Raw genomic sequence first — 20,715 nt, forward strand, 5'->3', positions numbered from 1 at the left:
ACTGTTATCATAAAAAATGTTGGGCTGATACTATCTGTTACAAAACAGAATTGAAAGTAAAATGCAGCTGTGAAGATATGTAAAGCATGATCAGCCCCACAAGCTTTTAAGAATCAAAGAAATCCAAAACTTCTTCAGGAAGTTACAACAGTACATATAATCTATGTACCCTAACCCTAACATGGTTTACAAACAATATACTTCCTTAATATCACATCTCATAATTCATAAGAATAGGGTTCTTTCTACTTTGTCTTTCTTCTTGTTTCTCACTGTCACCAACTATTTTTTTCCCATTTAGCCTTTTCTTTTTTATATATAAAAAACAATTCAAGAGGAATATACCACTGGGTTTATTTGTACCACCTATGCTTGAGAAAGGACTTAGCTATGAATATAAGAGTATATGCTTATTAATATGTTGTCCATAATAGATCAGATGCAACACAAATATTAATTTAATCGTATAATTGAAAATGAATCTCTAATTGGTAAGTTAAAGACTCCGGGAGGAAAACTATTAGAAACAGGAGTAACTCTAACACCATTTACCTGTTGCTTAGAAACATTGTATTTAATATAGATATTTTCCTAAACAAGTGTTAATAGTTACTATTGTCAATCAACAAGTAGCCAAGACTGATACATTGAGTTAATATAATGATGGGAAAACCTGCCTTTTACTTAAGGAATCTAAAAGAAGAAAAATAAACCATGAATTTCTACTTAATATTTGCTTTTCCCCCACAATCTTTTAAGCTCGGATTGGAAAAATGTAATGAAAGAGAATCTAATCCAAAACAGGCTTCAGAAATCACATATGACATAGCAAATAATTTTGGAAAGAAGATTAGTTTGTAAGACACGAGGAGTTTACTCAGAACTAAGGATATTATATCATTCCAGTGATGAAAAAACCATAGCAAAACACAATTAACCTGCCTGTTGTACATTTTGAAATATGCTGCACTTCTTTATCAGAAAAGTAGTGTACATAGGAATGGAGAGGAATGAAAATGGAATCTCTTTGTGTTACTGAATGCCCTTCATATAACATAGGATATATCACCCTGAATTTATCATACCTGTTCACAGTAAAAGGTTGTCGAGAGGGTTGTTGCTTTGGCATACAAATTATGCTGGGTGAACTTCGATTAGGACTGCCTAAACCTGAACTGCTCATGCTGTTTGTCCTGCTGGGAATTCCAATGCCCTGACCAACCTGGGAGTGGTTCATCATATTCCTAGGATTCATAGGCAATATACCCCTAAAAAATATGATACAAAAAATAATGAATATGTCAACATATCATTATTTCTACTTTGTCCAAGGCAATTGTTTCTAAGAGGACATTTTATACACACATGAAATGAGTCATTTTATAATGAAGACCACCAGTTGTTCATCTTTTTCATTTGTATCAATAGTGATTGGTAGTGCTTTTGAAATTTCAGATTCATACTGAGCTCCCAAGTTCAATTAGGCTCGGATATTTAAAAAACAATATTAGTGTTCAGGATTATGTTCCATGAAAGCTCTATATGAACTTGGAAAAATCAGTATGGGCTTAATAGGCTAGAAGTGTTCCCAGACTGTGCACTATGGTGCCTCAGGATGCTGCAGCAAACTCAGTCATATTTTATTATTTAATAAACAGAACTGTTGGTAAATTCACTGCAGGTTCAGTTAGGGAACAGCCAGGGCCGCTGAAATTCAAGGAAGTCCAAGAACCCCTAAAGCTAATGTACAAAATTACAATTCCTACTTGAATTCGGAATCCTGAATAAATAACATCAAGTAATGCCAAAAATAACACTTTCATTATATAAAATGTATTTTATTTATTTTATTTAAATGTTTTTTACTTATTAAGTTTATACAACTGCTTACACACCAAGCAACTATTTTATCAGTGCTGCAAGATGTTCCTAAAAGCATCCACTTATCTACCTCAACAAAATGTATACATTATTTTCTGTAGTAGAATCAATATTGCATTAGAAGTTTTTGCCCTACGTATTCACAAAGCAGAAGCAACAATCCAAGAAACAAACACTTGGTTTATTATTTCAAAAATATCTAGAATGCAAATACTTCTAAGGAAATAAAACGACATAATAGAAAATATCCTGGGGAAATATTTGTTATCGATAAATACCTGCTCGGAGATGGAGGCGTGTGAAGTGACATTGTTGGTACCCCTGTTGTTGGTGTTACGTGGCTTGGTAACTGAGTGCCTTGTGATAAGCTGCGATTTAACTGAGGGGTATTGTTGCTCATCCCCCTCATTGGAAGGCCTAGTGCACCTATTGGGGAAAAAAATCAAAAGAAGGACAATGGAGAGAATTAAGGGATAATCTTATCTGTTTGCTTTAACATCAAAAACACTATCTTAATAAATATCAAAGGAACATTTAGATAAGCAGACCACCATTTTATGAAAACAAGATTTAAAATTCACTGTTTTCAATTTCCAAACTTTATTTTTTATTTAAAGCTTAAAAAAAGGATTTTTGAGTAGGATAATTATGGATTAAATATGCAGTTTAGTTTTTCCCCCAGAAACACTTGAGAATCAAAAATGTTTTTTTTTAAATGAACAAAACCAAGCTAGTTTCTATGTCTAGAGGAATTCCCTAAACTTCTTAGTCAATAATCTGCTTCATACAGTTTAACACATTGTTTAATTGATTGTTGATTATCAATTATCAACAATTAATTTTTAAAGATCAGGATAGTTTGCAGAGTACATCACAAGTTTGCATTTCCAACATTTATTAGTAGATATGACACTTACACTTATACTCCAATTATAATCACAGCTGAAATCTATTCCAACTTACTAACAATAACAGTAGACTTGCATCAAATGTATTATTGTGTACTATTAATTAATTCAATGGTGTCCATCTGCAAGTAGAATGGATACTGCTGGCATAATGGTTTTTTTTTTCTATTTTCCCCTTAAAATAATTTTCCAGGGAGCTTCTAGAGAGGGGAAAGGCAATGGGAGTTATAAGATGGGAAGAAACAAAGAGAAAGGAAGAGAAACATATGTGAAATTCCTCTTCCCCTATGTCTCCTAAGTAATATGAATAGGACAGTGCTCTGTTTTGGTCACAAATATAAACATTTAATTTTGATGCAAGCTATGCTTCAAAACCCTAATTTACAAAGGCCAAATGAAGATTTCCTGGAGGGATCTGAGATTTAGTAGCTTATGTATCATATAGTCTGCTTTTTGGAGACAGAAAAATAACAGACAAGGCAATATACATTTGTAATTCAAAACTATATTTGAATTTATGTAACAAATCACACTAGTCATATTAATCAAAAGTTACAAAAATAAATTGCTTTCTTAAAATATTTAAAAACATATCCCTTATTTCAGCTTTTTATGTATTAAATATATTAAAATGTCTATTTACATCCATGGGTGTTATGCACCCATAAGTGTAAGACAGAAAGAAGATCATATGAAAATATTAAGAACAGTAGTAAATATAAACATATAATATATTGCTCATTCTAATATAAGCAATTATTTTGTAATAGGATAAAGAATTTAGAAGAACATATTTCAAGAACTTCAAGAACATATTTCAAAAACAGGCTTATGCAGAATATGCAATTGAAAAAAGAATGGCTTTTTATGTGCTATTTTAAGTGAACTATAAACTACTATTTAAGGTAAGACTACAGGCATTTATACCAATACAAACAGCATACAACAAAGGATAAATAAGATGAAATGTTTATCCATGCTGAGGTGGAAGGACTAAAGCTATCACTATTTGTCTTGAAATTTTACATATACAAATACATGCATACACATACATGTGGATGTGTGGGTGTGTTATTTGGTATAATGAAAAAAGTCATGCATATTACCATCTCCCTAAATGAGAAGGGAGCACTGTTAACAATGTTGTCTAAATGGACAAATTCATTCATCTGTATCTGAGAGAAGCTCCCCAACAGCTTAGAACCGCTGCTAAGGATATGATTATTCTTTGCTGTAAAAAAATTCTTAGAGCTATCACTTTATATGTCAAAATCATAATTTCCCCTTGAATGCTCTGACCAGACTTTCTATCCTCTGCTAGTCTTGCATGCAGGTCACAGGTCTGAGAGAAAAAGGCAAATTTCTAAAATACACTACTACTCTGCTCTCTTACACGTGAACATGAACAAGAGAAACAAAGCATTCTGAGGAGCCACTTAATTGGCATTTTGGAATGGTAAGAATTCCTAAAGCACCCTAGTCAAGAATTGCAATATAATTATTCAAATACAGTCACTTGATTATGTCACTTCAACTCTAATGAAGAAAACCTAGAGTCTCACAGTACAATTAGAAAGACATCTAGGATAGTTACAAACTTCATAATGTACCGTGTTTCCCCAAAAATACAACCTGTCCTGAAACAAAAGCCTTGCCACATTTTTCGTGTGGGCAAAAATATAAGCCTACCCCCGAAAATAAACCCCCTGGACAACCCCCACCTGACCAGGCAGAGCACCGCTCACTGACGTAGCGTTATCCCGAAAGCGCAAAGTCGCAGGAGGGGGGAGCGCTCACATTGCTTGTCGCCTTCGGGATACCGATAGGTTGGGGAGTGGCATTCTGCCTGGCCGGAGGGGAGAGTTGCCGGCGGCTGCTCCCTTGTGAACTGTCTTCCGAAGAGCCGAGCACAGCCTCAGGGGCGAAGCAGCCATGAGGTAACCATGCTCATGAGCAGCCGCCCGGCAAATCCCCTCTCCAGCCGGGCAGAGCACCATTCAATGACCTAGGGGGTATCCCTAAGGTGCCAAGTCATGTGGCGCTCTGCCCGCCCCCCAGCTCCCGCGGCTTGGCACATTTGGGATACCCCCTAGGTCAGTGCATGGAGCTCTGTCCGGCTGGAGAGGGGAGCTGCGCAAGCACCTGTTCCGCCTACAGCCTCACCACTGCTGCTGGCCGCCACCGCCCTGCTCAGAGCATAACTTCCAAACTCCAAAACTCAGGGCCGAGTCTTCCAGCATCGGCCGCTCTAGGAGTGCTGTCTATGGTGGGCCAGCTGCCGGACAGAGAGTCTTCCGGACAGAGTTCTTTCAGCAGCCGGCCCACCATAGGGAGCACTCCTAGAGCGGCCGATGCTGGAAGACTCGGCCCCGAGTTTTGGAGTTTGGAAGTTATGCTCGGAGCGGGGTGGCGGTGGGCAGCGGCGGCCAGCGGCGGCCAGAAGCAGTGCCCTGGGAGAGCTGTAGAAGGGCTTGGTGAGGCTGCGGGCGGAACAGGCGCTCGCACAGCTCCCCTCTCCAGCTTCGCCCCCAAGGCTCTTCGGGAGCCAGTTCACAAGGGAGCAGCAGCCCGGCAGCCCCAAAACAATAAGCCCTCCCTGATAATAAGCCCAAGGCCATATTTCGTGGGGCAAAAGAAAATAAGCCCCTGTCGTATTTTCTGGGAAACACGGTACACAGAAATTATTAAATAGAAGCAGAAGCAATTTTGGAGCAATTTAAAATTTACCCATATCTGGAAACATTTCTGATCAATTTTATTATAATGAAGATGCCAGCAAAATAATACCCTAGGTACTGATGTTTTTTATTTAAAATCCAAGAGGATGTTGTCCTTCCTAAAATATGATTCATGAATATTCCCTTTGTAACTAATAAAAGTTTGCTATTTATATATAGGAAAAAAACCCTACTGCCAGATGAGAAGATATCTAAAGTTTTTGTGAAATACTGACTTGGCATAAACTGAAATAACAAGTTAGATGAGGTCTAAAACATAATCCAGTAATAGTATTATTGATTCTCGAGTAATTTAAGTGATAGGAACCTAATATGAACAACCGAATGTTCTGTAGAAGTGTTAAAATTTAAAAAGCTATTTATGAATTGTTCATTTTTAATGCCCTCAACTGAAACAACAACTGCTTGCAAGCATATTACAGGAAAAAAGTTTGCATCATATTTTAAGATGCAGTTATGCTGAAATTATTAAGGATATACAAAGCAATTAAGAGGTGTTTGCATGCTAACATGAGCAAAGCACCTGTTTTCAAAGCACAAAAGTAGTAACAGTTTTTGGAACACTTTTGCATCTGCTCTGAAACTTGTTTCCAGTGGTCTGCATTGTACACACAGAACACTTCTGCTGACAAAGCAAAGCAGCTGACTATGATACATATGTACAGATAATCAAAGACAGCTTTCAAAGCAGCTGTGCAGGGCCTCCAAAGACTCTATCTTTTTTAAATACTCTGAACAGCTTTAAAAGTTATATCAATAGAAAAAAATCTACATTAAATGAACCTAATTTAAGGTAACTTACAAATACATACAACCATTGGCCTATTATAAAAATAGATTTCTTACTTTGTTGCCCATATAAACTTGCCCCAAACTGAGACAGCTGACCTGATGTTGATGGTGATGCCAGCATCTAAATTGGAAATCAAATATAAAAAAAATTAGTCAAGGATAAAATATAGTGGTTATGAAATATTAAACACTTTAAAGACAAGCATTGAAACTCATTAAACACTGGTATTATGGTATTATACTGTATTATGTGACAAGGTGGGACTTTTAAGTTATACCAAGGAATATGGTACCCATAAAAGCTGGATGACCTCATTTTCTCTTAGTCCAATTCACCTCAAAGGGTTGTTGTTGTGAGGAAAACAGGAGGAGGAAGGAATGTTTATTGCCTTGAATTATTTGTAAAAATAATAAAGGTAGGATACAAATAAATAAAATGCCTTATTATTATTTAATTTATTTAATTATGTAATGTTTATTATATGCCCAGTGCTGTGAAAGAAGCTGCAGTTTATTCTGTCCTTGGGGCTTCCTGGACATCAAGATGTGAACAACTAGTATCCAATTATAAATATCACTTTCTTGAGCAAAGTAATAGAAAGAATAATGACCAGTCAGCTACATATACACTCAAGAGAAAGCCTATGACAATTTCAGTTTGGCTTCAGGCCTCAAATCATCGATTCAGGTAACTGAGGAAATTTAATACAGGTAACCCGTGACTTACAACAGTTCATTTAGTGACTGTTCAAGGTTACAACATTTTAAAAAACGACTTATGACCATTTTTCACACAACCATTGCAGCATCCCCAAGGTTCATATGATCAAAATTCAGACGCCTAGCAACTGACTCATATTTATGACAGTTGCAGTGTCCCAAGGTCAAGTGATCCCCTTTTACGATTTTCTGACAAGCAGTCAATGGGGAAGCCAGATTCATTTCACAACCCTAACTTAACAACTTCAGTGATTCACTTAACAATTGTGACAAGAAATATCATAAAATGGGGTAAAATTCACTTGACAAATGTTTAGCTTAGCCACAAAAAATTGAGGCCCAATTGTCATCTTAAGTCAAGGACTACCTTTACTGAAAAAATTCTTAGGTATCCAAACTGATTAATTTTACACAGAGATAATACAAGTGCTACCTTTAGATGTTTTAGATATCTTAATTGAATTTTGTACTATTGGCAATTTTAGTTGCTAAAGTGACACTGCAGGAAACGAAACTGTAGGACCACCACTGAAGAGCATTTGACCCAAAACTCCACCCCCTTCTTTCTTGTTTTTCTATAAAGCCACTGAGGAAAGTTACCCAGCAACTGAGAACATAGTTATCCTCATTAATAAAACCATGATATACCTTTACAATTTTGCAGAGCTCTCTATGGTTATTATTATTATTATTATTATTATTATTATTATTATTATTATTATTATTATTATTATTATTATTATTATTATTATTATTATTATTATTATTATTATTCATGCTTCTAGACCGCCCCCTCTCCCAAAAAGGGACTCGGGGCGGTGTACAGTCCATGCCAAATATATCAAAATACAATAAAAATTGAATATGTACAGTTGGAATGGAGGAGGTTAAAAATGGAATTAAAAGAACTGTACAAAGCAATATATATAAATATAGGATTTTGAACCCCTAAAACACACACAATAAGCTAAAAACAATACCCCTAAAATAACCAGTTAATACATTTGCCAGGAGGGACAGTTGTAATTATGCCAGGCCTGCTAATCGGAACAGGTGAGTCTTCAATTTTTGCCGGAAGGAGCTGAGGTCAGTAGTGGTTCTAATGTCGGGGGGGAGGTCATTCCAGAGGGTTGGGCCCATCACAGAGAAGGCCCTACTCCTTGGTGTCGCCCGTTGGCATTGCCTAGTGGACGGCACCAGGAGAAGTCCCTCTCTGTGTGAGCGAATTGGCCGCAGGGATGTATGTGGGAGTTATAAGAGCAAGAGCAGTAACTATAGCACTTAGTAATGGCCCTTAGACTCATATTTGCTACATAGTGCTTTACAGCACACTCTAAGCCAGGGGTGTCAAGCTCAAGGCCCAGGGGCCGGATCCGGCCAATTGGGTGCTCAGATCTGGCCTGTGGGGCCACCCTGGAAACAGTAAAGGACTGGCCCATGGTGCCTCTGACAATAAAAATGGAGCACCTCACAGCAGTTTACAGAATCAGCATATATTGCTCCAAACTATCTGGGTCCTCATTTTACCAACCATTTTACTGAAAAAGGCTAAGTCAGCCTGGAGCTGGTCAATATCATAGTTCTGGCAGTGGCAGAATCAGCCTGCAATAACGTATTCTAACTACTGCGTCATCACACTGTATAGTAAAAGTAATTGTGTTTGGAGGGGGGTGGGGTAATTCTGTACAATATTATAAAAAACTATTCTCATTAAGCCTAAACTTTAAGATTAAATATAATATGCACAAAAAACTTACATCTTTTTCTGATCGATGTGGGAACATCGATGACTGGCTGTAGTACATATTTTCATCATGGTAGTCACTGTCGACCCCCTCTACAAACTTCTTTCTTGAAGCACCAAACATGCTGTTTGTCACCTAAATGATAATAAAGAGCATTGTTCCCTTTCGTTATTTATAAAATAAAAAACCCTAGTATTCAAGTAGCATAGATTATATTTATACACATTTATGCAGGTTTGGTCTGATATATCGTAATGCATTTCTGTATGTCTTCACATTATAGGAACAAACTTTCAGCTTTTGAACTCTATACCAGTGTAACACCCACAAGGACTTGTTTTATGTTCAACTAATCAATTTATTCTTTTCACCTCTCTAGAAATTAGTTTTAATTATAATGGAGATAAGCAACTTCAGACTTCATGATTCAGGCTTGTTTTCATAAATTATAGTTATATCATTGTTTCAATTTAAAACATTAACAATAAACTATAGTTAAATTGAAACTGGAAGCAAAACCTTATGAAAAATTGCTGAGAATCATAACAGAGGGGAAAGGAAGTTCAAAGCTTATGCATATAACGGATATGATTCTGAACTTCGGATCAGAACTGTTTAAAAGTTTCTTTTAAAGTCAAATTCTACAGTAAGAAGCAATTTAATTTTTTAGCTACAGTTTTTAAAATTACTCATACTTGTATGGATTTTTATTAAAAACATCATATACAGTTAGTAGGCTATTTGTGCAATTTGTTACTTATAATATTTGGTTTTTACTACTTTTTAACAGCTTTTCTGTATTGCTTTTATATTGTAGAACTGTATTTTTGTCAGAGAACCTAGGTTATTAGACAACAAACATAACATATAAACATATATAAAAAATTGTATCATGTTACGTTCTTTATAACAACCCACTGAAAGTAACTATCATATCCACTTTGCTGATGAGTAATGGAGATACATGTGCAAAATTTTGCCCAGTCATAGTAACATTTTACCAAGAAGGCTATATGTTAATATTTGCATCTCTGTAGTACCGCAATCAGAAAAATCAAGTCATGGAGACAATGCCTACAATAGGATGGTTCCTTTTGTGCCCAGTCACTATGACATTGAGTTTAATTGAAAGTATTGTTTCTTAACTTCCATTTTATAGAAAACCATATCCCATCTTCCTCCAATGCATTTAACTAGTGTTCTCACTTTATGATTACCACATCCCACTGCACAAATGTAATTATCACCTACAAAGGGAAATGCTTAACAGACCACAGGGATTATCTTCTCCTTTATTCTAACTGGGCAAAGTAATGAGAGGAGAAATCTTGAATGGCAGGATGAAAATGAGAAACAACAAAATACTATTCTGTATATATTAAACCAGAGAGAACATTCTGTAAGATAACTCTTTCCTATTGCTTGTAATTTGGGAATATCACAACTAATGCCAAGTATCAGATATTTAAATTAGAAACAAGCTGCAACTGCTCCCATGTATTCAGCCTTGATATGCAGAATCCCATTTCCACACTATCTAGTTTGTTAGATTTACACCTCAACTTCCTTCAAGTACTTGAGGTATCATACAGTGCTCCGGTTGTCAGTAGACCCCACCACTTTGTCTAACTACTAAGAACGCTGACACCAGTAATTCTTAAAACAAAGAATGCCATGTTATGTTAATACCAGATATGAAGTCAGAAATATTACAGATATTATTGAACCAAGTTGTATGAGTTGATTGAGTACTATAATTTAGCTATCTTTTTACAATCTACACTGTGTATAAGATTCTTATATGACAATAGATATTTTCAATTAGTGGGAAAAATGACCGTTGGCTTACCTGAATGGTCGTTCTCTAGACGCTGAGGGAGTGTCCAAGCATGGGTTAACTTCAGCTTGCTGCCCAAGGATGTGTTTAAACTTTGTGTAGCCACGCCTCTTGCTCCTTTCAGAGGCTCAGTTTAAAAAACGAAGAATGAGTCCCAAAAGGAAGATGTATACAAATGATCTATGTCCTCAAAGGTGGTAACATACGCACCCACGGACGACCCCAGGGCGGGATTGGACACTCCCGCAGCGCCTAGAGAACGACCATTCAGGTAAGCCAATGGTCATTCTCCTAGGCACTGCTTGGAGTGTCCAAGCATGGGACATACCCAAGCTATGTAGTCCCAGGGTGGAAAGAAGAAGTGTCCAGGCCAGCGGAAGTCGCGATGACCCATTGTAAGACCCTTCTTCCTAAGGAGGCCTCCGCAGATGCAAAGGAATCCAGTCCCTAGTTCCGCACAAAAGGAGATGGTGACGACCAGGTCGTGGCCCTGAATATCTCTTCAATGGGCGCTTGCGTGGCCCACGCAGCCGAGGTCGCAGCGCTCCTCGTGGAGTGTGCTGTTATGCGAGGAGGAACCGGTCTAGCCTGCTGCTTGTAAACTAGCTTAATACAGGCCCGTATCCAGCATCCTATGGTGGAAGATGATACTTTCCTGCCCATGGAAACAGGCTGGAAGGACACAAAGAATGATTCCGACCTGCGAAAAGAAACACTTCTTTTCTTGTATATGCACACAGCACGGCAAACATCAAGCTTATGCCACACGTGCTCCCTTGGATGGCTCGGTCGTGGACAAAAATCAGGGAGAATCACCTCTTGTGTCCTCTGGAAGACACTATTAACTTTCGGAACAAAGGCAGGGTCTAGTCTGAGAACGACCTGTCCGAATACACCACGCAAAGGTCCTCTGACTGAAAGAGCTGCCAGCTCAGAACTCCTGCGGGCAGAGGTGACAGCTATAAGAAAGGCCGTTTTGAGAGACAAGTGATGCAAACTGATGGATCAAAGTGGTTTGAGTCAGAGTCTGTAGGACAACGGACAAATCCCAGGTTGGGTATTGGTGTATTGTAGGAGGGCTGAGGTTGGTAGCTCCCTTGAGGAAGCTACGAACCTGAGGATGCCTACTAAGCGGCAGAGATGAGTCTGTGGACAGAATGGGGGGCAAGGCTGCTGTCTGCCGATGGAGCGTGTTGGGCGCTAGGCCCTTGTCCAGTCCCTCCTGTAGAAAATCCAGGAGTTGCGGAATAGTTGCGGAAGTGACGATAACCTGATGAGACTGGCACCAAGATGAAAAAGCAGACCATGTTGCCTCATAGATTCGGACTGTGGAGGGCCATCTGGATGCCTGGATGGTACGGATGACCTTGTCTGAAAACCTGCTTAGCCTCAGGAGATCCCCCTCAAGTGCCAAATGGCTAATTGTAAATGGCAACTTTTTGTCACTTATTTCATCAAGCTGAAACCAATTACCATATTTTCCATAGAAATATTACTTTGAATAGTGCAAACTGTAATAATGTGACCATTTCAATGGATTTATTAACTGTATTAATTGAGATTTACTTGTATCTTATTTTTATAAATTTAATATTTACATCAAAGATAATTTTCAGTGAAAAGTAATTTCTTAACCTCCCAATTTTTGTATGTTGCATTTGGCTGGCTTTATTTTCTTATTTTTTAACCCTATACACCCAATATTTTCTCATATGGGCTGCAGATTAGATTCTCTTTTATAGTACAGGTAGACAAGTAACAATTAATCCCTGCAAATCATAAAACTAGGCAATAGTTGTATGATTAGGTGGTCAATAAAATGAAGCTGAATCCTAAAATGGTAAAAGCATTGTGAATTTGTAGTTTATGGGTCTGGAAAATCAAAAGGCTTTTGTCTTTGAACAAGGATGCAATGTCTCTGAAGGAATAAGTGTAGAGACTGGGTAAATTTCTGAATGTATCTTTATTACTCAAGGTCTAGGTGACATACATTGTCTGGAATGCATTCAGCAAGCTTCCCTTGACAGGGATGGTCTCTCCATAGTAGTCTTTAGTAACGTTTAGATTTCTTGTAATACATTTTACCTAAGTTTGTCCTTGAAAAATTATTCGAAAATTGCAAGAAATACAGAATGCAGCTGTGAATCTATTTCTAGAACATTCTTCAGAAATCATATAGCACTTGTCTTAAAAAAAACCTCTATTAGCTCAAAAAGACAGATAGTTCTAGCAGTGATTTTTAAGGCCTTTAACAGTTACTTGAAGATAAACTGGCCCAGATGTTAAGATCTGCAATGTAGACATTCCTATGTCTCACAGCTGGAAGAAATATGTCATTCTTTTGTTCTGCTACTCTGGCCTTTAAATTCTCTTTTTTGACAGTAATATTCTATTCTAGATGAAATTTAGCTCTTTACCCTTGCCTCCTCTTCCTCCTTATGGGCAGTTTTTCAACAATCACTGGAACCGGAAGGTATGTGATGTCATGATGTGGCAATTCTTCAGGTGTTCCCGAACCCTGGATCTGAGAAGAGCCTGGGTGGGGTTGGACCCTCCCACAGAGCACAGAGAACAACCCTTCAGGTAAGCCAATGGTCATTCTCCTATGCACTGCTTGGAGAGTCCAAGCATGGGACATACCTAAGTTAAATGTCACTAGGAAGGGTAGAAGGTCTGTCCAGGATGTCAGATGTGGAGTTGACCCTCTGTAGCACCCTCCTGCCGAAGGATGCCTCGGCAGAGGCGTATGTGTCCAATTTATAATTCTTCACAAACAACGAGGGAGACGACCACATTGCCGTCCTGCAAATCTCTTCTATCATCACCTGGGTCGCCCAGGCCACCGTGGTGGATGAGCTCCTCATGGAGTGAGCGGTGATATGATGAGGAATAGGTAGAGATTGTTGCTCATACAGCGATGCTATGCATGCCCTCAGTCATCTGTCTACGGTTGAAGATGTCACCTTCCGTCCTATGTATCCCGGCTGGAATGACACAAACAATGCTTCAGATTTGCAAAATCCCACCGTTCTTTTAATATATTGAAGCTATGCCTGTCTGATGTCTAGGGTATGCCAGGTTCGTTCCCTGGGGTGGTGAGGGTGTGGGCAAAAAATTGGTAAAATTATCTCCTGCGTCTTGTAAAACCAAGTATTGATCTTGGGTATGAAAAAAGGGTCCAAGCGAAGGATCACACTGTCTGGGTAGATGATGCATAAATCGTCCCACACAGACAGCGCCACTAGCTCAGATCTCCTCCTAGCCGATGTTATGGCGATGAGGAACACAGGTGCCGCAGACTGGTAGAACCCAGTGGTTCAAATGGAGCTGATGTTAGAGCACACAAGACCACAGAAAGCTGCCAAGTTGGGTAGCGATGAACCACCAGGGGGCGCAAATTTGAAGCACCCTTGAGTAAACTAAGTACCCTTGGGAGTCTGCTGAGAGGCTGGGACGAGGTTCCTGATCAAATGATGGACAGCGCCGTGACCTGACGTTGAAGGGTGTTTGGTGCAAGTCCTTTATCAAGGCCCTCCTGTAGGAAGTCCAAGAAGCGTAGAACAGACACTGTGACAGGATCAAGGTCTCGCGTGGAACACCATGTGGTAAAAAAAGTCCATGTGGAATCATAGATTCTGGTGGTCGTTGGCTTCTGGATGCTTGGATGGTCTGAATCACTTTGTCTGAAAAGTTATGTTTCCTCAGGAGGTCCCCCTCAAGTGCCAGATGGCCAGCTGGAACCACTGGGGGCCCGGGTGGACAATGGTGCCCTGGTTGAGGGAGACCTGACCTGGAGAAATGCGCCAGGGATTGGCCACTGAGAGGCTGACAATGTCAGCGTACCAGGATCTCCTGGGCCAATGCAGATACACTAGGAGGATCTCCGCCCTCTCTGATACTTTGAACCATCTGTGATGGGGTGGAAAAGCATTTAAGAAGCATGGGAGCTATCTGCAATGGAGGGCGTCCATCCCCTCCATTCGGGGGGGGGAGCGAAAATGGGAGAAAAAGCAGGATAGCTGCGTGTTCTTCTGGCTGGCAAGCAGATGAATTATCGGAATGCTGAACCCCTGTAGCAGCTGGAATAAGAGATCCGGTGCAGGTGCCACTCTGAATTGTCTATTGTGGTCCTGCTCAGCCAGTCCACTTGAGTGTTGTCAACCCCTGAGATATGGTCTGCTCAAATCGAAGTGACGCTCCGCCCATCTGCCCAGGGCTTCTGCCTCTGCCATTAAGGATCAGGATTTTGTGCCCCCTTGGTGATTGATGGCCAATTATCCGTCATCAACAGAACATGTTGGTGCTGAATGTCCTGGAAGTGATGGAGGGTGAGCCTCGCTGCTCTCAGTTCCAACCAATTGATAATGTGAACTGACTCCTCCAGTGACCACATGCCCTGAATTACTTGGTGGCTGAAGTGAGCGTCCCAGCCAAACAGGTTGGCGTCTGTTGTTACGACGAGGCGATGTGGCTCCTTAAACAGGTACCCCTTCTTCATGGATGGGGACAGCCACCACCTGAGGGGACGCCTCACCTTTGGGGAAAGCCGAACCATCGCAGGAGAGTTGCTTCTGTTGACTCTTTGGAATGGTAGCAAGAGCCATTGGAGCTCCCTTGCGTGAAGCCTCACCCAAGGGACCACCAATATGCAAGAAATCATGTTGCCTAATAACACAGGAACCGCTGCGCTCCCTGAACTTTGCAAACTAAGGCTCCTATGCTGTCTAACTTTTCCTGAGACAGGAAGACCTTGCAGGCCAAGGTGTCTATCTGCGTGCCTAGATGTAGAAACCTGGTAGTCGGAATCAAGTGGCTTTTCTCCAGGTTCACGGAGAACCCGTGGGCCTGGAGGACCTGCATGGTGGACTGGAGGTCGCGGATTGCCTGTTTCCTGGGTGACAATTGAATGAGTATGTCATCCAGGTAACACTGGAGTCACACCAGCCTCTGTCTGAGGAATGCTGCGACAACTGAGAGAATTTTGGTGAAGGTCCTGGGAACCGATGACATGCCGAAGCCTCCTGTATTGGTAATGTCGATCCCCGTAAAAGAACCTCAGAAACCTTCAATAATGAGGCCGAATTGGTATAGCACTAGATGGAAAGCACTAGATGGTTCCGCCCCAGGCGCCTGATGGAACCAGATAGGTTCCAGACGGAGCTTGGGCCACCTCCTGTAACCTTGACCCGCCCCCGGGTAGAGGACCTGGTGGTCGCGTGGAATAATGCGACTGCCGGGGCCTTGAACCGGGTGGCGCCTTTGCGGCCTCTCCGGCGGCAACGATCCACCCTGGCCCCTTGGTTTACCGAGGAGCTGAGGGTGATGAAATGCCGCAAGAGACGTCTAGAGAGTCGTTGGAGATCCTCTCGTTCCGAACTTGATCGAACACAGGCACGAGCCCATTTAAGGACGTACCTTGTGGCATTGAGAGTGGCCAAACGCCAATATTGTGCCACTCTCATTGCATCCGCAGAGAACCGCCCTGCCACCCTGTTTCGGGTGTCCCGCTCCCTCTTGTTTCAGAGGCCGCGGGAGGCCCCTCTACAGGGCAGAGCAGAGGAATTTGGGAAATATCTGCAGGATAAAATCCCTCAAATTCGGAAGGATTGGGTCCCTGTTAGTGGTCCAATGGAGACGTCCGCGGCGAGTCTTGAGGAATCGACCTGGGAGGAGTTTGACTTGGTTGCCATCGAGGATTTGGACAGAATGCGTGGACGACTGCGACCCACCACATGTTTATTGGACCCGTGCCCCTCCTGGCTTGTACTGGCATCCTGGGAGGTTACACGAGACTGGCTCCTGGACCTAGTGAACGCCTCGCTGAGCGAGGGGTCTCTTCCGGCCGCCTTGAAAGAGGCGGTGGTGAGACCCTTGCTCAAGAAGCCTTCCCTGGATCCTTTGGAGCTGGCCAATTATCGTCCTGTCTCCAACCTTCCCTTTTTGGCGAAGGTTGTAGAGAGTGTGGTGGCCTACCAGTTTCCACGGCATCTGGAGGAAAATGATTATCTAGACCCGCGCCAGTCCGGCTTCCGCCCCGGTCACAGCACGGAGACGGCCTTGGTCGCGTTGGTGGATGATCTCTGGAGGGCCAGAGATAGAGGTTGTTCCTCTATCCTGGTCCTATTAGACCTCTCGGCGGCTTTTGATACCATCGACCATGGTATCCTGCTGCGCTGGCTGGAGGGGTTGGGGGTCCGGGGCACCGTTTTGCGGTAGTTCGGCTCCTACCTTTCTGGCCGGACGCAGCGTGTGTTGGCAGGGGAGGAGAGGTCGACCCTACGCCCCCTTACTTGTGGGGTGCCACAGGGGTCGGTCCTCTCGCCACTCCTGTTCAACACATATATGAAGCCGCTGGGTGAGATCATCCGTGGTTTCGGGGTGAGATACCATCTGTACGCTGATGATACTCAGCTGTACTTTTCCACCCCGAACCACCCCAACAAGGCCATCGAAGTGATGTCCCGGTGTGTGGAAGCCGTACGGATCTGGATGGATGACAACCGACTCAAGCTCAACCCCTCCAAGACGGAGTGGCTGTGGGTACCGGCTCCCCGGTTCAGCCAATTAATTCCATCATTGGCCATCGGGGGCATTCAACTTGCCCCCGTGGAGCGGGCGCGCAATTTGGGCGTCCTCCTGGATGCCCGGCTGTCCATGGATGACCATGTGACAGCCGTGGCAAGGGGGGCGTTCCACCAGGTTCGCCTGGTGCGCCAATTGCGCCCCCTACTGGACCGGGACGCCTTACGCACAGTCACTCATGCGTTGGTGATGTCTCGCTTGGACTACTGTAACACTCTCTACATGGGGCTTCCCTTGAAATGCACCCGGAGGCTACAGTTGGTCCAGAACGCAGCCGCGCGGGTAATTATGGGGAGTACTAGGTACTCCCATGTGACACCATTCCTGCGCGAGCTGCACTGGCTTCCTGTGGTCTATCGGGTGCGTTTCAAGGTTTTGATAACAATCTTTAAAGCGCTCCATGGCTTAGGACCTAGTTACTTGCGGGATCGTATTCTGCCCCATACATCCCTGCGACCAATCCGCTCGCACAGAGAGGGCCTCCTCCAGGTGCCGTCCACCAGACAGTGTCGAGGGGCGGCGCCTAGGAGTAGAGCCTTCTCTGTGGCGGGCCCAGCCCTGTGGAATGACCTCCCCCCGGATATTAGGAATACCTCTGACCTCCGCTCCTTTCGTGTAAAGCTCGACCCACCTTTTTCAAGTTGCTGGCCTGGCTCAACTTTGATCCAACTATATCGCTCCTGACGGGTTTTTTATTTGGGGTATTTTAATTGCATTCAATTTATTTAGGGGTTTTTAAACATTGTGTTTTTACTTGTTTTTATCTATCAGTTCACCTCCTCCTTGTATATGTCGTATATATGTCTTGGTATATGTTTTGTTATATGTATGTCGATATATTTATTTCCTATGTTTTGTTGTACGCCGCCCCGAGTCCTTCGGGAGAGGGTGCGGCTAAGAAATAAATATTTATTATTATTATTATATTATTATTATATTATATGTAAGTATACTTCCCTTAGGTCTACAGACGTGAGTAGGTCCCCCTGTCTTATCCCTGCTAGGATGGTTTGTAGGGATTGCATGTTGAACCTCCTGTAGATCAGGTGGTAGTTGAAGCCCTTTAAGTCCGATATTGCTCTCCTCCACCACCCCGAGTTCTTTGGTACCAGGAAGAGAATGGAGTAAAAACCCCTCCGTTCCTGTTCTACGGGTACCTGTTCTATGGCATTGATTTCCAGGAGATGTTGGATCTCCTGGTGCATGAGCTCTCTCTTAATTGGACATGAGGAAGTGGGGCAGCGGACGAAGGTTCTCAGGGGAAGAGATACAAACTCCAGGGCGAGACCTTGTGTCTGTAGGACCCAGGAGTTCGTCGTGGTGAGTTCCCATTGAAGCTGCCCCCCAATGGGAAGCCACCTCACTTGTTCTTTCGGAAGAGCCTGTGGGAGCCCCCGGTATGATTTGGTCTACGAAAGGAGTACTGCTACCTGCCTCTATTCCGAAAGGACTGCCTGTCCTGGGAACAGTCAGAGGGTGGGGAAAACAGCTCGGAGGGTCGTTTTAAGCGCTCCGAAGGCTTCAGGGAAGCCTCCGGACGGTCCGTGAAGCCTCCGGACGGTCCGTGAAGCCTTTGGAGCGCTCAAAGCGACCCTCCGAGCAAACCGGAAATCACTTCCGGTTTGCTCGGAGGGTCATTTTAAGCGCTCCAAGGGAGTCAGGGAAGCCTCCGGATGGTCCCTGAAGCCTTCGAAGTGCTTAAAACGACCCTCCGAGCAAACCGGAAGTGACTTCCGGTTTGCACGGAGAGTCGTTTTAAGTGTTCCGAAGGCTTCAGGGAAGCCTCCGGATGATCCCTGAAGCCTCCTGAGGGTCTCCGGGGGTGCGGGAGAGGCTCCTTTTGCCCTCCCCAGGCTCCTATAAAGCCTCTGGAGCCTGGGGAGGGCGAAAAAAGCATGTAAAAATGGGGGGTCGCGCCTTTTGTGCGAGCATGTGCACTGGGGGGGTTGCGTATTGCATTATGGGTGCGGCATGCCCGCACACGACCACCCTGCGCACCCCCCAGTTGTGGCACACGAGCCAAAAAAGGTTCGCCATCGCTGCCCTATACCAATGATGGGTAACCTTTTTGCCATTGCGTGCCAATGCAGGGGGAGTGCAGGGGGGTTGTGTACATGTCCACACCCATAATGCAATGTCTCCCATGCGCCCTGTCCCCCGCACATTCCCCCGCTCCCCACCCACCGATATGTGCAGCACCCTTGCCTCTTTTGGCCCTGGCAAGCCTCCCCGAAGTCTCCTGGCACCAAAAATGGGCCACTGGGAGAGGGGGTGCCGCTGGAACCCGGAAGAGAGTCAATGAAGTGCCTCCCCAGCCCACCACCGAGAACAAGTCAGGGCAGCCTCCTCCCACCCCTTCTGTCAAGAGAGCGCAGCCACTTCCTAACAAGCACATCTCTTACCCTGGCATTGGATAGACGTTCCTTTGGCGCGGAGTCCCCTCCTGTCGCAACGCGTGGGAGTTGCCACCAAGAACAAGTAGCATTGACCCTGCTACTCTCCTGGGGCAGTGGGGGCTGCACAGGAGATGCATAGCGATTTTCACCCTATCGCTTACAGCCAGAATGCTGCAAAAAAAAAACTTCCAGCCACCGAGAAGAAGCAGCGCTGCCCCTGCTGCTCTCCTGAGACTGCAGGGCTGCGCGGTGGTTCTCACCCTGCCACTTGCGGCCAGGATTCTGGAGGAGAACTGCTGTCCCTCCTTGCCAGCCACCAAGAACAAGCCAGGATCCCGTCTCTGGGCATGTGGGCTGTTCTTCTGGCATGCATGCCAGAAGAGCAGGTAGCCAACGCGCATGCCGGAAACCAGAAGATAACTTCCCGCTTCGTGCATGCACACCAGGCAGCTGGTCTTTTGGTTTCTGCCACTCCCATGTGCATGAAGACCAGCTGGCTGGCGCACCAGAACCCAGAAGAGCACCGGGTGATGGTTCTGCGTGCTACGTCCGACACACATGCCATATGTTTGCCATCACGGCCCTATACCATTTCAGACAAATGTTTGTCCAATCTCTTCTTTAAAAGTTCCAATGTTGGGGCATTCACAACTTTGGGAGATAAGATGTTCCACTGATTAATTGTTCTAACTATCAGAAAATTTCTCCTTAGTACTAGGTTGCTTCTCTCCTGATTAGTTTCCATCCATTGCTTCTCAGCTTATAATGTGAGCTATCAACAGTATGAAACTCACCTAGGCATCCCAATTACTTTTACATGTAAATAGCAGTACAAGTGCTTTGAAAAATACTGACACCACTGAATCCATGCTTTAAATACTGTCCTGCCAAGGAAAAAAGGAAGCAGTATTTTCCTTGATCAAATATGGAAACCAAAGTGCTTTGATCTTTGCTAGTCTTCTGAGTTTCATGAGAACATTTTTTCACTTCAGTTACTGAAACAATATAACCTCAATAGATAATTATAATTCTTGCTCACTTGGATTTATGATGTTTTTAAACCACAATTCTAAGTATATTTCCATTTCCTTCAATATCCAAAGTTCATTTATATAC

General features: G+C 43.1%; 1 protein-coding gene across 4 annotated transcripts in view; it reads right to left on the reverse strand.

The window, feature by feature from the left end:
- Window positions 1-20,715, reverse strand: part of CNOT2 (CCR4-NOT transcription complex subunit 2) — a 72,500-nt gene that overhangs the window by 17,262 nt on the left and 34,523 nt on the right. For all 4 annotated transcript variants that reach the window (XM_081958378.1, XM_081958376.1, XM_081958379.1 and 1 more), the window contains 4 exons: window positions 8,797-8,919; window positions 6,374-6,440; window positions 2,160-2,307; window positions 1,086-1,268 (listed from right to left, as the gene is read on the reverse strand). In XM_081958378.1, coding sequence (XP_081814504.1) covers window positions 1,086-1,268; window positions 2,160-2,307; window positions 6,374-6,440; window positions 8,797-8,907 — 509 coding nt within the window. In that variant the 5' untranslated portion in view covers window positions 8,908-8,919. The remainder of the gene's footprint in view (window positions 1-1,085; window positions 1,269-2,159; window positions 2,308-6,373; window positions 6,441-8,796; window positions 8,920-20,715) is intronic.

Source organism: Natrix helvetica (assembly GCF_964273705.1).
Source record: "Natrix helvetica genome assembly, chromosome: 6".
Classification (NCBI taxonomy): Eukaryota; Metazoa; Chordata; class Lepidosauria; order Squamata; family Natricidae; genus Natrix; species Natrix helvetica.